Source organism: Symphalangus syndactylus, chromosome X, assembly GCF_028878055.3.
Source record: "Symphalangus syndactylus isolate Jambi chromosome X, NHGRI_mSymSyn1-v2.1_pri, whole genome shotgun sequence".
NCBI lineage: Eukaryota > Metazoa > Chordata > Mammalia > Primates > Hylobatidae > Symphalangus > Symphalangus syndactylus.
Genome location: NC_072447.2, coordinates 62850001 through 62864769, shown reverse-complemented (window position 1 = coordinate 62864769; position 14769 = coordinate 62850001). Strand labels below are relative to the sequence as shown.

The 14769-nt window shown below is 53.9% G+C and overlaps 2 protein-coding genes across 8 annotated transcripts in view; both read left to right on the top strand.

The window, feature by feature from the left end:
• Positions 1–290: 290 nt before the first annotated feature.
• SYP (synaptophysin) lies at positions 291–12751 on the top strand. The gene is made up of 7 exons (XM_055268075.2): positions 291–420; positions 1537–1602; positions 2736–2860; positions 6188–6383; positions 7103–7294; positions 8803–9133; positions 11278–12751. Exons 1-6 carry the CDS (start codon positions 385–387, stop codon positions 9127–9129), a joined length of 942 nt encoding a protein of 313 aa, XP_055124050.1. The 5' UTR covers positions 291–384; the 3' UTR covers positions 9130–9133; positions 11278–12751.
• Positions 12752–13990: 1239 nt separating this feature from the next.
• Positions 13991–14769, top strand: part of PRICKLE3 (prickle planar cell polarity protein 3) — an 11932-nt gene continuing 11153 nt past the window's right edge. For 2 of the 7 annotated variants that reach the window (XM_063634418.1, XM_063634419.1), the window contains exon 1: positions 14195–14324. In XM_063634418.1, the coding sequence (XP_063490488.1) occupies positions 14283–14324 (42 nt within the window). In that variant the 5' untranslated portion in view covers positions 14195–14282. Of the gene's footprint in view, positions 14325–14769 lie in introns of all 7 variants that reach the window. The other 5 variants (XM_055268141.2, XM_055268140.2, XM_063634416.1 and 2 more) reach the window with 5 other exon arrangements.

Sequence of the window (14769 nt, the reverse complement as noted above, 5' to 3'; positions counted from 1 at the left end):
CCTCATCTGTAAAAACGGCCCAATAGTCCCTACGACATAGGACTTCTGTAAACATTAAATGAGTGAACATGTTTAACAAACTCAGAAAAGGGCCTGGCAAAGTTATCACACTGTAGGACCGAGCGGGGAGGTCTCCTCTCCCGGGCCCTCGAGCTGTGTTTTCCCAAGGCATATTCCGGCACGCTCTCACCGCTCCAGCCTCCGGGCCGGAATGGCTGCCGGTGAGACTGGGGTACAACCCGCTGTGCGCAGGCGCGTGGCGGGCAAGGAGGGGGCGCGAGGGGCGGGGCTGCAGCCGCCTGGGCTGTTCCAACGAGCGCGCGCCACCCCCGCCGCGCCCCGCGCCGCCCTTGCTAGCCGAGCCTCCCGCCCCCTGCATTGCTGATGCTGCTGCTGGCGGACATGGACGTGGTGAATCAGGTATGCGCTCCAGCACCGTGGACAGAGCCCGCCGCCGCCCGGCTGCCTAGGCCGGGTCGCTCAGGCCAGCCGACTCTGGGAGGTGGTGGCCCGGGTCTGGCAGCGGAGACCCGGTCCCCGGCGCTGGGGCTGGGGGTCTGCGGCAGGTGAAGGGGAGGAAGGGGGAGGTGGAGAAAAGGAGTGCGCTCTTTGCCGCAGCGAGGGCCGTCCTCACTGCCGCAGCGGGGGCCCCCAGAGCCCCGTTCATTACTGGCGACCGCGAGGGGAGGAATAGGGGCCTGGGGGCTGGAGTGAGGACAAGGGACAAGGGGAGGGGAGAGTGGAAGGAAGATGGGGGTGCTGCGGATAAGCTAGGAAATAGAGCGACAGAAGGTGTGGGGGCGGGGGTGGGGGAGAGGGCTGGCACCCGCCCCTCCCAAACAGAGACTGTACCCCCATAGGCGACCACCCCTTCCCCCAGAGCCTACCTAGGGGACAATCCGGCTTTACTCCTTCCAAAACCCCCAGTCTCCTCACCCCCAACACATAGCGACTGAAGCCATGTCCCAGCCCTCCCGCACCTTAATCAGTCCAGACCCTCTCCGCCATCTCTGTTGTCTTCGCCACCTCAGAAACTCACCCCCAATCAGTCCCAACCCTTCCCCATCCCCATCACCTCAGACCTCCACCACCACCGCCATCTAACACACCTTTACCCCTGCAGACCCTTCCCCCACCTGAGCCAAACGGACTCCTGCCCTGTTATGACTCACCTTCACCATCACAACCCCCCCACCCGAATGCACCCCACTCCATCCCCATTCTCCACCCGAACCCCTTCCCCATCTGACTCGCCTTTACGTTTCAAACCTGCTCCCCCTCGTTAACTAGTCCTGACCTCATCCCCATCTCCCTCACCCCCGACCTCCTCTGCCATCTGACTCACCATCTCTTCAGACCTTCCCACCAGTCCTTGGACCCTGGGGCTCACACCTTCCCCAAGGTGTCACTTTCTCCTTCTCACCCCCTCCCCGAGGTCACATGCTCCATCCCCAGGGGTCATTGACGGGCAGCCTTGCCGCTCACCTCCCTCTACCTCCAACAACCCCACCCCTTCCCCACTGTTTCTCTCCTCAGCTGGTGGCTGGGGGTCAGTTCCGGGTGGTCAAGGAGCCCCTCGGTTTTGTGAAGGTGCTGCAATGGGTGAGTGTGGTCCAGGCTGTTGGGGGAGAGTGCAGAGAGAGAGGGAGGTCATAGGGTCCAGAAGAGCAGGGGTGGAGTAGGGGCGGGTAGCCAGGGATGAGTGCGGGGGTTGTAGGGGATGGGGGAATTGGGCTCCAGGGTGAGGTTTCAGGGGTCTGAAGCCAGAAAACAGATGAGCTGTGACGTCACATAGGGCTGAGGGTACCCCTGTTGTGAAGTGGGAGATTGTGACGTCCTACCTCCTCTCCTGAAGTGAGGGAGGGGTGGGGGAGGTGGAGCCTGTAGCAGATGCTGGGTGAGAGATGCAAAGTCAGAGAAACCCAGAGACAGTGAAGGTGACAGAGAGAATGAGGGACAGGGAATGATAAAGACAGAGATGGAAATACTGAGAAAAAAAGAAATATGGAGATGAGAAGAGATACAGAGATAAGAGAGAAGAGACAAACAGAAACAAAGAAAAAGGAGACACAGAAAACAGATGCAAAGAGAAACAGACGCAGGGAGAGAGGCAGGAAAACAGGGTGGGGGAGAGAGAGACACAGAGATAAAGAGATACTCAGAAAAAAGAGAAACCAACACACAGAGAGAAGCAAGAGGGAGACAGAGAGAGAAACATCCGGAGACCGAGTGAGAGACAGGACAGAGAGACAGAGACAAGCAGACCAAGAAACAGAAAGACACAGACATACAGGCATACACTTACACAGACAGAGAAAAAAGAGATAAAAAGAGACACCGACAGATCAGACAGGCAGAGGCAGTGAGGATCAGAGACACAGAGAGACAAAGAGACATCTGAGAAAGACAAAGACACATAGAGAAACAGAGATACTGAGAGAAACAGAGACATAGTGAGATACACAGAGAACAACAGAGACAAACAGAGAAGAGGGAGGTCAGCATGGAAAGGCAGAGACAGAGAGAGACACAAAGAGAGAGAGAAACAGGAAGAGACAGCCATACCCTTGTAATCAGCTTGCCCTTGGTCCCGATGAGCCCTGATTAGGGGGTGGGGGTGGGGACTGCTCCATCTGCTGCTGCCTGTGCTGGGCCCCCGATCTGTCCAGAGGAGGGCACCTCCCTCCCACATGCACACAGGTTCACTGTGGCCATCCCCATCCCTGGTGCCCAAGGTCTTCGCCATCTTCGCCTTTGCCACATGCGGCAGCTACAGTGGGGAGCTCCAGCTGAGCGTGGATTGTGCCAACAAGACCGAGAGTGACCTCAGCATCGAGGTCGAGTTCGAGTACCCCTTCAGGTGTGCTCCCACCCTGGGATACCAACAGACCTGGGAGAGGAAGGGGCAGGGTGGAACCGGCCAATACCTCCCCGCACAAGTAGCTCCTGCCCAGCTCCCACCTCAAGAGGCCACATCCACTGGGATCACTGAGCACCTGCCTTGTACCTGGCACTGCTCTGGACTCTAGGACTATGTGGTGAGCAAGGCAGACATAGGCTGTGGCCCTCTGGCTCTGTTCCAGCGAAGGGGTAAGGGACAGGCAATAAACAAGATACAAAAGTAAGACAGGTGTATATACATAACACAGTAGGTACTCAATTAACGTTAGCCAATATTATTATTTAATCCCCATTCGTTCATTCTATACACATTTTTGAGAACTTATTGTATATCTCATACTACTCAAAGTGCTGGAAGCATGAGAGTAACTAAAACAGACCCAACTCCCGCCAGGCACAGTGGCTCACGCCTGTAATCCCAGCACTTTGGGAGGCCGAGGTGGGCGGATCACCTGCGGTCAGGAGTTCGAGACCAGCCTGACCAACATGGAGAAACCCCGTCTCTACTAAAAATACAAAATTAGCCAGGCGTGGTCGTGCATGCCTGTAATCCCGGCTACTCAGGAGGCTGAGGCAGGAGAATCACTTGAACCTGGGAGCCGAAATCGCACCATTGCACTCCAGCCTGGGCAACAAGAGCGAAACTCCATCTCAAAAGAAAAACCAGACCCAACTCCTTACCTTCATGGAGCCTACGTTATAACAAATAAATTAACAAAGAGGATAATAGCAGACTGAGAGAAACTCAAGGAGGGGATCCTCATGTAGGGTTTTATGGTAGATAATAGAATAATGAGGGGCGCTGCTTAGATATAGGGAAAAATTAAACCCAATTAAACATTTCTGACATTTATTGAGCTCACACTGTGTGCCGGGCACTACACTGGGTGCTAGATGCACAAGAATGAGCACGGCTGGCATGGGCGCTACCCTCACAACGATGTTTACCTCCTGCAGGGTGGGATGACAGAGACCCACAGACACAATCCCCGCACAGGTTTCTGAGACTCCCCCACTATTTGGCCAAATTACATAACCACTCTGGGTCTCAATTTCCTCATCTGTAAAAAGGAATACTAATAATATCTACCTCACAGGGTCGTGGTTAGCATTCAATGAGTTAATACTCATCAGGTGCTTAGCACAGTGCCTGGCACACAATAAGTGCTCCATCAGTGTTTGTTCAATAAGTAAAATAAATTTAAGGGACTCAGGAAAGAGGACAGGGATTGAGTTGGAAACTGGGGGTCTTCGAGCACTGAGGGTAAATGTAGGCTCAAGAGATCACCCAGTGGAGAGATGGAAGACTGAAAGTAAAAGAAAACCTAGCACAGGCCCTGAGCAATGATGGAAAAGAGAGGAGATGCCGGGAAAGTGTGGCCTGAGAGGCAGAGGGGCAGCCAGGTATCCATGGGTCCGCAGAGGCAAGGGAGAAAAGAGTTTAGGGAAGGAGGGGAAGCTGGCAGCATGGGACACTGCTTAGAGCTGGCCCTTTGGGGATCCACAAGACCACAACCATCCCCTGTGCCCCCTCCCCACGCCTCCCATGTCTAGAACTTTGGGTCCTAAGGCTCTAGCCCACAAGTCCCCCAGAAAAATAGTCTCGGCCCTAGGTCCCCCGAGCAAAATCCCTGCCAAACTGCCCTAATACCCAAGGACCTCTCATTCCCTCTTAGGGACCCCCTCTCCTGACCCAGCCCACTAGAAGCAGAAACTCAAACCCAGATGCAACTCCTAGCTCCATCACTTAGGAGCTGTACAACCTTGGGCAAGTAACAACCTTGCTAAGCCTCTGTTTATTCATCTGTAAAAAGGGTCTAATAACGCCTTCTTTAGAGAATTGCTGGAGGTTGTCATTAATGAGACAATTATGTAAACTGCTTAGTAGGTGATTAATAAGTGCAAGCCTCTTCCCTCAGGGCCTTTGCTACACAAAGGCATTGGCACCATTTACTCAGTCTCAAGATCCTGGTCTCCAATCTGAGACTGTGCTCCAGTACTTCTCCCACAGACATTTTCTCTCTACAACCCCCACCTCTCCTCCATCACACCACAGGAAAGGCCTTAGTCCCAGGACACCTCCCCTCTTCCCTCACATACATACACCCTGTTCCAAGATCCCTTTACCCTCCTTTCTTTCTGTCTTTTCCTGTTGTCTAGTCGCTGGCCTCTCCTCTGCTATGCATACATTTTTTTCTCTCAGGGACCTGAACTGGGGTGGGGGAGAAAAGTCAACATGAGGTAGGGAGAAAACAAAGTTCAGATCCCAACTCTGACATTCCCTTGCCAGCTGTGTGACTTTAGGCAAGTTAATGCACTTCCCTGAGCCTCTGTTTCCACCTCTGTGCATTTCATTTGATAAACATTCCTTGAGTGTCTGCTAGGTGCCAGCACTGTTCCAGGGCCTGGAGATAAACAGCGGTGAAAACAGAGGAAAAAGCCCTGCCCTCTTGTAGTTACAGCAAAAACCAAGATAAAAAAAAATAAAATACCTGGTACATCAGATGGGTACCACTACTATCGTGAAAAGTGGAGCAAGGAAGCCAGGCTAAGAAGCGCTGGTTGAGAGAATGTTTCAATTTAATTTTAAGTAGGGAGATCAGGGAAGATCTCAATGAGAAGGTGACAGTTGAGCAAAGCTTCAAGGAGATGAGGGAGGCCGGGCGCGGTGGCTCACACCTGTAATCCCAGCACTCTGGGAGGCCAAGGTGGGCGGATCACAAGGTCAAGAGATCAAGACCATCCTGGCCAACATGGTGAAACCCCGTCTCTATTAAAAGTACAAAAATTAGCTGGGCGTAGTGGCGCACGCCTGTAATCCCAGCTACTCGGGAGGCTGAGGCAGGAGAATCGCTTGAACCCGGGAGGCAGAAGTTGCAGTGAGCCGGGATTGTGCCACTGCACTCCAGCCTGGCGACAGAGCAAAACTCCATCTCAAAAAAAAAAAGGAGATGAGGGAGTAAGACCCGAAGCTATCTAAGGGAAAAGCATTCCTGGCAAAGGGAACAGCCAGTACAAAGATCCTAGGGAGGGAGGATGCCTGGCAAGTTCTAGAAATAATCAAGAGGCCAGAGTGCTTGGGTTGGAGTGAGGGATGAATAACACCTATCTCACCAGGATGTTTTGAGCAATCAGTGAAATGTGACTGGTACATAGTAGGTGCTCGATGAATGGTTATTTCTTCCTCTTCCTGGGGCCTTGTCAGAATTGGGGGGACCCATGATTGGGCTGGAGGGTTGAGGGGGTTCTTAGGGGCTGGGCCACACCTGCCCACCTCTGTTTGCAGGCTGCACCAAGTGTACTTTGATGCACCCACCTGCCGAGGGGGCACCACCAAGGTCTTCTTAGTTGGGGACTACTCCTCGTCAGCCGAATTCTTTGTCACCGTGGCCGTGTTTGCCTTCCTCTACTCCATGGGGGCTCTGGCCACCTACATCTTCCTGCAGAACAAGTACCGAGAGAATAACAAAGGGCCCATGCTGGTGAGTCCCCACAGCCACTTGCATGTAGGGACCATGGGGACACGGAACCTCAGGGACACAGCCATGCTCACAGACCACATCAAATCCCAGACAGGCCCACATGCAAACAGCCACCATAACAGCCACACATATAGCTGCCACTGCTATTAATCCACACCAGGCATCAGGGACACAGAGTCATAGACTCACGGAGACATACAGCCCATGCAGAATCCCAGACAGGCCCACACCTGAGAACCTTCCCACTCTCACACAACCACACAGCCTAGATCAAAGGAAGAGGCCCACAGAGGTTCACTGTGACAGTCATGCCTGTCATCATGCCACACAGACACACTGATTCCTACACTACTGTACTCACATACCCTCATCCTAGACACAAAATGACAAAAATTCCCACATGCAGACAAAAGTGGAAAGACACATTACTTTCCACAGATTCGGAAATCATCCCACAGAGTTCCCCTCCCCCCAACACCCACAGCCACATATCACAATCACACTCCCACATCCTCTGTGTCATGTACACACACAAGCTCAAGCTGGGAGGGCCACCTTCAGGTGAAAGTGTTGTGGGCTTGAGAGCTGAAAAGGCAAGGGAGAGACAGGCCTCTTCTGGGGGACCCCCCCTAAGAAAGTCTGTGATCCAAGGAGGCCCCAGGGCCTAGCGTGAAGCAGTCCACTCACAGTGCTGTCTTCCTCACCCCTGCCTGCCTTAGGACTTTCTGGCCACGGCTGTGTTCACCTTCATGTGGCTAGTTAGCTCATCAGCGTGGGCCAAGGGGCTGTCAGATGTGAAGATGGCCACAGACCCAGAGAACATTATCAAGGAGATGCCTGTCTGCCGCCAGACAGGGAACACATGCAAGGAGCTGAGAGACCCTGTGACCTCAGGACTCAACACTTCGGTGGTAAGCCCTGGGTGCTGGCTGGAGGAGGGAGAGTGGAAAACAGTACAGTCCGGCATGGGGAGTGGTGGAGTGGGAGAATAAGAGGAGAGTCAGGGGAGATCCAAGGGGTGTGCCTGAAGAACGCGTGCCAACAACAACATTGAACGATGAGCTAGCAATTGTAACCACTGTGACACCACAGGTTGTCCCCAAAGGGGGAACATGACAGGTTTGGGAGACCTGGATCCCAGACCCAGCCTAGACATGTAAAATGAGCAACTCAGCACCCTCTTGGGACCTCCGTTTCCTCACGTGCAAAATGAAGGAAAAACTTGAACTGTTTCCCCACTTGGATGCCCCCTACCGGCTGGAGTCAGACTGTCTGCGCTCAAATCCCAGCTCTACCTCTTGCAAGCTCCCTGACCTGAAACTAGTCACAGCCTCTCAGGGTTCAGTTGAGCATGTATAATCGAAGACTAATAATGGGTCCTGCTCCAAAGTTGAGTATTTAGTGAACTAAGAATACGGAGTGCTCAGAAAAGGGCCTGGCACAAGGTAAGTCGTATACAAGGGTTACAGATGCTAAGGTTACAATTTTTCTTTCCTGTCACTTGCTGGATGTGAGACTTCAGGTAACTTAGCCTCTAGGGCCTCAGTTTCCTCAACCATAAAATGGAGATAGTATTTCCTGCCCAAAACTGAATTTTAATTGAACTTATAACATGTAAAGCTCTTAGAAGAGGGAATGGCATATGAGGAAAGGTACACAAAGTGTTTTATGTCTTAAAATTACTTTATGTGGCCGGGCGTGGTGGCTCACGCCAGTAATCCCAGCACTATGGGAGGCCGAGGTGGGCAGATCACCTGAGGTCGGGAGTTCAAGACCAGCCTGACCAACATGGAGAAACCCCATCTCTACTAAAAATACAAAATCAGCCGGGTGTGGTGGTACATGCCTGTAATCCCAGCTACTCGGGAGGCTGAGGCAGGAGAATTGCTTGAACCCGGGAGGCGAAGGTTGTGGTGAGCCGAGATTGTGCCATTGCACTCCCGCCTGGGCAACAAGAGTGAAACTCCATCTCAAAAAAAAAAAAAAAAATGCAAGTTTCATATATCTTATACATGTGCACTTATACATATATTTGTATCTACATTTATGTATTTAGATGCATGTTAGTGGTATAGCTATATTTAATAAGTTTGTATCCTTACATTTTACTATGAATATATTACAAATTTACATTTTATACATGCATAAATGTGTATATGTGTATATGTGCAAATATGTAAATAATTGTATATGTAATACTGATAGATCGCAGCATCCCCAGGGCTCCAAATTCTTCTAACACGTCCACTTGGCCAGAGGTGATTTTTCTGCACATCGACGTTCTCGCACTGGGACTCAGAGAGTCTGGGTTTCAGAAACCCCCACCCTGCGGAGCCTACGGATTCATTCCCCGCATTCTCATTCCTGCACGCAGGGCCGCCAAGGCGGGGTACCACAGCCAAGCCTTGTCTCCCTGCAGGTGTTCGGCTTCCTGAACCTGGTGCTCTGGGTCGGCAACTTGTGGTTCGTGTTTAAGGAGACAGGCTGGGCCGCCCCGTTCCTGCGCGCGCCTCCTGGCGCCCCCGAGAAACAACCGGCACCCGGGGACGCCTACGGCGATGCAGGCTACGGGCAGGGCCCCGGCGGGTACGGGCCCCAGGATTCCTACGGGCCTCAGGGCGGCTACCAGCCTGACTACGGTCAACCAGCCGGCGGCGGTGGCAGTGGCTACGGGCCTCAGGGCGACTATGGGCAGCAAGGCTACGGCCCGCAGGGTGCACCCACCTCCTTCTCCAATCAGATGTAGTCTGGTGAGTGACCGGCGAGCGGTGCGGCCAAGGAGGGTACAAGAAAGGAGACGAGCGGGTCAGTGAACCAATAAGAGTCAGGGGTAGAGAGTACGTAAGGCGTTTACTGGGGCAAGTAAGGACTGAAGTTTGAAGGAGCCAATCAAGAGGCAGAACTCCCTGCTAAGAGCTGAAAAACTAGCCAATGAATGGAGAAAAGAAGAATGGTGCTTCAAGATGGACAGAATGAAGAGCCAATGGGAGGGAGGTAGAAGGGCAACTCGGCGGAAAGGTGGGGGGAGAGAAGCAGAGCAACCAATAAAGGGAGGGAATATCGGGGGACTTGCGCAGTGGCGAATCAGCGGAGCGCAAGAGCCACAGAAGCGACGAGGAGGTGGGTCTTAGAAGTGACTGATAAGCCAATAGGTGATAAGGCCAATAGATGGTGAGGGTAAATGGGCGTGGATCTTGAAGGTCAGACGAGCTCACCAATCCGGGAGGAGGGGATAGATCTGCCGCCTCTCCCCAACGCTGGAGGGGAGGGAAGTAGTGTGGAATTTCAAAGGAGGAAGAGGGATAGGGTGGGGTCCTGGAAAGGCTTGCCGGCCTTCTTGCTGGGCCTTAAAAGAGAAGTGAGTGTCGGGCTTGGTGGCTCATGCCTGTAATCTCAGCACTTTGGGAGACCGAGGCGGGCGGATCGCTTGAGCCCAGGAGTTCGAGACCAGCCTGGGCAACATAATGAAATCCCACCTCTACAAAAAATACAAAAATTAGCCGGGCGTGGTGGCATGCATCTGTGGACCCATCTACTCAGGAGGCTGAAGTGGGAGGATCACTTGAGTCCAGGAGGTTGAGGCTGCCGTGAGCTATGATCCTGCCACTGCACTCCAGCCTGGGCAATAGAGTGAGAACTTGTCTCAAAAAAAAAAAAAAAAAGAAAAGAAAAAGAAAAGAAAGAAAGAAAAGAGGCCAGGCGAGGTGGCTCATGCCTGTAATCCCAGCACTTTGGGAGACCAAGGCGGGCAGATCACCTGAGGTCAGGAGTTCGAGACTAGCCTGGCCAACACGGTGAAACCCCGTCTCTACTAAACATATAAAAATTAGCCGGGCGTGGTGGCGCACGTCTGTAGTTCCAGCTACTCTGGAGGCTGAGGCAGGAGAATCGCTTGAATCTGGGAGGCGGAGGTTCCAATGAGTTGAGATTGCGCCACTGCACTCCAGCCTGGGCGAAAGAGCGAGACCCTGTCTCAAAAAAAAAAAAAAAAAAAAGAAAAAGAGAAGTGAGATTTCCCTCAGATAGGAGGGAGGATGTAGGGGAGGAAAGGCAAGAGGAAAAGGCTAGGGGGTGGCATGAAGTGGGGGAAGGCAAGAAGGTGGCAATATTTGGATGGAGGCAGCTTCTGACACTGGGTTAGCCAGGATGGAAAGGGCATCCCACATCTAATTCATCAAAAAATCCTGTGGGTTCTACCTTCAAAAAATATATCCTTCATCCTCCACTGTCATCTCTCCCGGACCTCTTCTCAGGTCTCCATTTCCATTCTGTTCTATTCACAGCATCTGGAGGGATTCTGTTAAAACCTAAATTAGGCCACAGTCCTCCTGTGTCAGAACTCTGCCCTGTCGCAGGCTGGGCGTGTTAGCTCATACCTGTAATCCTAGCACTTTGGGAGTGCTAGACTTGAACTCCTGGGCTCAGGCGATCCTCCCACCTCAGCCTCCCAAGTAGCTGAGACTGTAAGTGTGAGCGACCATGCCCAGCTCACTTTATTTTTTCCATTTCACTTATTGTCACCCTATGTTATACAAGATAATCCACTCATGCATCATGTTCGCTGTGTGAAGTCTATCTCCCCCTGCTACAATATAAGCTCCACAAAGACAGGGATCTTTGTTTTGCTCAATATAATTTATCACAAATGACTAGAACAGTACCTGTTAAGGGACTATTTTTTTGGTTGGGGGAGGGAGACTGTAATCTCTTTGGTACCTAACCCAGTGGGGGCAAGGTCAGGTGTATCTTCTCAGTAGAGGCAGCTGGGATGAAGCTGGTTCCAGGAAAGAAGAAAAGACATAAAGCCAGGACAAAGGCATAACAGCCCAACCCCTATCTGAGGGCACCACCCATGAGGGACCCCCTCTCCTTTCTGTGTCTTTTGTCTCTACAGGTCAGTGAAGCCCAGGAGGACCCCATGGGGGGGCAAGAGCTCAGGAGAAGGCCTACCCCCCTTCCTACCCCTATACCCTAGGTCTCCACCCCTCAAGCCAGGAGACCCTAACTGTCTTTGCTGTTTATATATATATATATTATATATAAATATCTATTTATCTGTCTGAGCCCTGCCCTCACTCCACTCCCCTCATGCACTAGGTGCCCAGTCTTGAGTGGGCCCCCTCTCTTACCCCGTCCCTTTCTCTGCATCCCTTGGCCCCTCTCTGTTTACCCTCCCTGTCCCCTGAGGTTAAGGGGATCTGAAAGGAGGACAGGGAGGGAACAGACCTCAGCCGTGTGGGGAGAGTGGGCGTGGCTTCTGACTCTCTCCTCTCTCTCCCTCCCCTCCTCCCAACTCTGGCCTTGGTTCCTCCAGCAATGCCTGCCTGAACAAAGGCCTTTAGGGAAATCCAACTCCAGGGTGAGAGGAAGGCAGAGATTGGGGCAGCTTGGGGTAGAGAGGACAGTTTAGGACCCAAGGTGGTCTTGGAGAGGAGCTGTGGAGTGGAGGGGTCAGCAGGGGGGTTGGGTTCCAGACAGAGTGGATCTGGAGTCTGAAGGAGAAGAGTGCACTAGAGCATTCTGGGGTGGGGCTTGGAAGGACACTGAGGGCAGGGTTCTAGAAGGGGCGAAGCTTTAAGCGAGGCAGAATAGTGGGCTCCAGAGTAGATGGGTCTTGGATTGATACCAGAGCCTATGGAAAGGGTGTGGCTTGGAACATTTGGGAGACTGAGCTTGATTCTAAAGGGGACAGATCTTGAGCAAGGCAAGAAGTGGGATTCAGGAATGGGCCAAGCCAGGGTTCCAAACAGGGTGGGGCTTAGAATGGGGCTTCCACGGTGGTTTCAGAAAGGGCAGCCCCTCCCCATGGTGCAGTGAAGAAAATGTTTTACAATGGCTGGGTTTGGGCAGTGGAGAGGGGACTTGGATAGGAGCTTCCAGATGGATTTTGTTAGGCGTCGGGGAGAATGACTCTGGCTACGACTTGGGATGGAAGTAGCCTGAGAAGAGCCAAGTGATATGGCTTGTAGGGTGAGGCATGGGATCCAGAGAGAAGCACCCCACCACATACACCCTTCCCCACTCCCGTGATGAAACAGCTAGGTTAATAGGAGGACAGAACCAACAGGTCTGTGGGGCTGGCCCACCCCTCTTCCCCCTTCCCCTGCCCCCTCCCTCCCTCCACACCTCCACCCGTCCTGGGGTGGTTGGAGGCCCGGTCTGGAGCCCCTGTCCTGCACCCTCTGCTGTGTCTGTGATGTCAGTAGTGCCTGTGATCGTGTGTTGCCATTTTGTCTGGCTGTGGCCCCTCCTTCTCCCCTCCGGACCCCTACCCTTTCCCAAACCCTTCGGTATTGTTCGAAGAACCCCCCTCCCCAAGGAAGAACAAATATGATTCTCCTCTCCCAAATAAACTCCTTAACCACCTAGTCTACCCGGCTCTGATTTCTCAGTGTGTCTTTTTCGGGAGCCGGGGAGGGGGTTGGCCAGGGGAGAAAGGAGGGAGAGGTGGTGAGAACAAGCTCCGCCCGGACCCACTGACTGCAGTTCAGCTTGCTGCACCATTTCAGGCCCCTTCAAAAGTGTTAGGCAGAGCGGCATCCTCTGGGAAGCCTCTCCTGCCAATCACTCTGTCACTCTCTGAGTAGCCCTGCTCACCCTCCCACTACTGGCCACCAAATGCCCGGTCTTTCTAGGAGTTGGTTCTAATTCTGGTCCCTTAGCCATGCCCCTTCCCAGCCCCTGTGGAACCCTCTCCTCAAATCCCCAAGGGGTCCGAATAGAAGGAAACCTCACATTGCCTGACCCCATCCCTAATCTTCAGACCCTGCTGTCTCTCCTTTCCCTGCCTCCGCCCAGGCTGGAGAAATGGGAGACTGGTTAGGCAAGGCGGGGAAGTGGGGCGCCAGGGTGACTCCTTAGTTCATTAGTTATTCTCTTTTACCTCTCCACTCAACCGGAAGTGACAGGGACATGTGTAATGGGGGGCGGGGAGAGGTCCCCGGCGCCCGCGATGAAAGGCCTGGCCGCTGCAGTCTCCGTGCATAATTAGAGACCCGGGCCGGGTTCTGACTGAGTTCTGACTGAGGCCGTGGGACCCCCTCCTCCCAGCCCGGAGGCACGGCCAAGCCTGAGAGCGCGAAGGAGAGGCTCCCAGCCCTGGAACTGAGCTGGGAAAGGGGATAACTGGAGAGAGAAAAATGTGGGTGGGGGAGGGAAGGCTTTAAGATCTACTTCTCAAGACTTGGGGTGGGGACCGGGGCGGGACAGCTAGGCTTATAAGGATGAGGGGAGAGAGGGGAGGAGGGCTTTGGAACCTGGCCTGGCTGAGAGGGGAATGAGAAGGGAGGAGTGCATATAAGATCTAGCTCTCTGGTGGCTAGGGCCAGGTTCCCAGGTTCCCAGCGAGCACCAGCTGGGGCTGCGGGTGAGGTTGGGGGCCATTGCTACAGCATTCATCGGGGAGACCCTCGGAACCTCACCAGTGAGGAGGAGCCACGAGGTGTCTTTAACCCCTCTCCCAAATAAGCATCCGAAATAAATCGACACAAAACGTCAACACAAGCACCCTAGCGCGCCACCCCTCTCAGACCAGTTGGCCACCTCCGAGTCTCCCCATCCTACACTACAGAGCCTTCAAGCCCCAGGTCCCGTGAGAGGCCACGTGGCACACCGGGGTTCTGGGGGTCGTGCCTTGTGACGCCCCGCACCGGCCCGGAGCGGGAGGGCAGGGGCCTTTCCCGCGGGGTACCCCGGGCTACGTGCAGTTCACCTCTAGGCAGGGGGCGCCGTGGCAGCGGAAAGACCACATGCCCGGGGGCGGGCCCTGCGGGGCGCGCTCCTCCCACAAGGGTGTCAGGTTTACGGAACCGAGCTCCCAGGCCGGACGCGCGGTGGCCTGACGGTCGCAAGGATTACATTCGCCTGACCCGGCCCGGCTTGACCCTGCCCGGGCGCGCCATGTTCGCGCGTGGGTCCCGGAGGCGCCGCTCCGGGCGTGCGGTGAGCGGGAGTCAGGGCAGCGGTGGGGGTCCGGGGTAAACTGACGCCCAGGCGAGGGGGCAATGGATAGGCATAGCGAATAGGTGCCCCACAGAGGGTCTGGGAATCCCATCCCCTGCATTCCCAGACCTGGGGCTGGGGCTGCCGGAGGCGAATGGATGGAGGAAGGTGTAGATCTGGTGGCCCAAACCCCCTAATCACCTCTCCACACACTTTCATCAGCACTCCTGGGACCTGGTGGGGACCCCTCTCTTGTGAATTGTGGGAGGGAATCCTCAGGGCCAGAGGACTAGGTCTTGGAACCTTAGGTTGAGCAGGAACCTCCTGAGCTGCTTCTTTTTCTTTTTTTTTTTTGAGACTGAGTCTTTCTCTGTCATCCAGGCTGGAGTGCAGTGGCACTATCTCCGCTCACTGCAACCTCCGCCTCCTGGGTTCAAGCGATTCT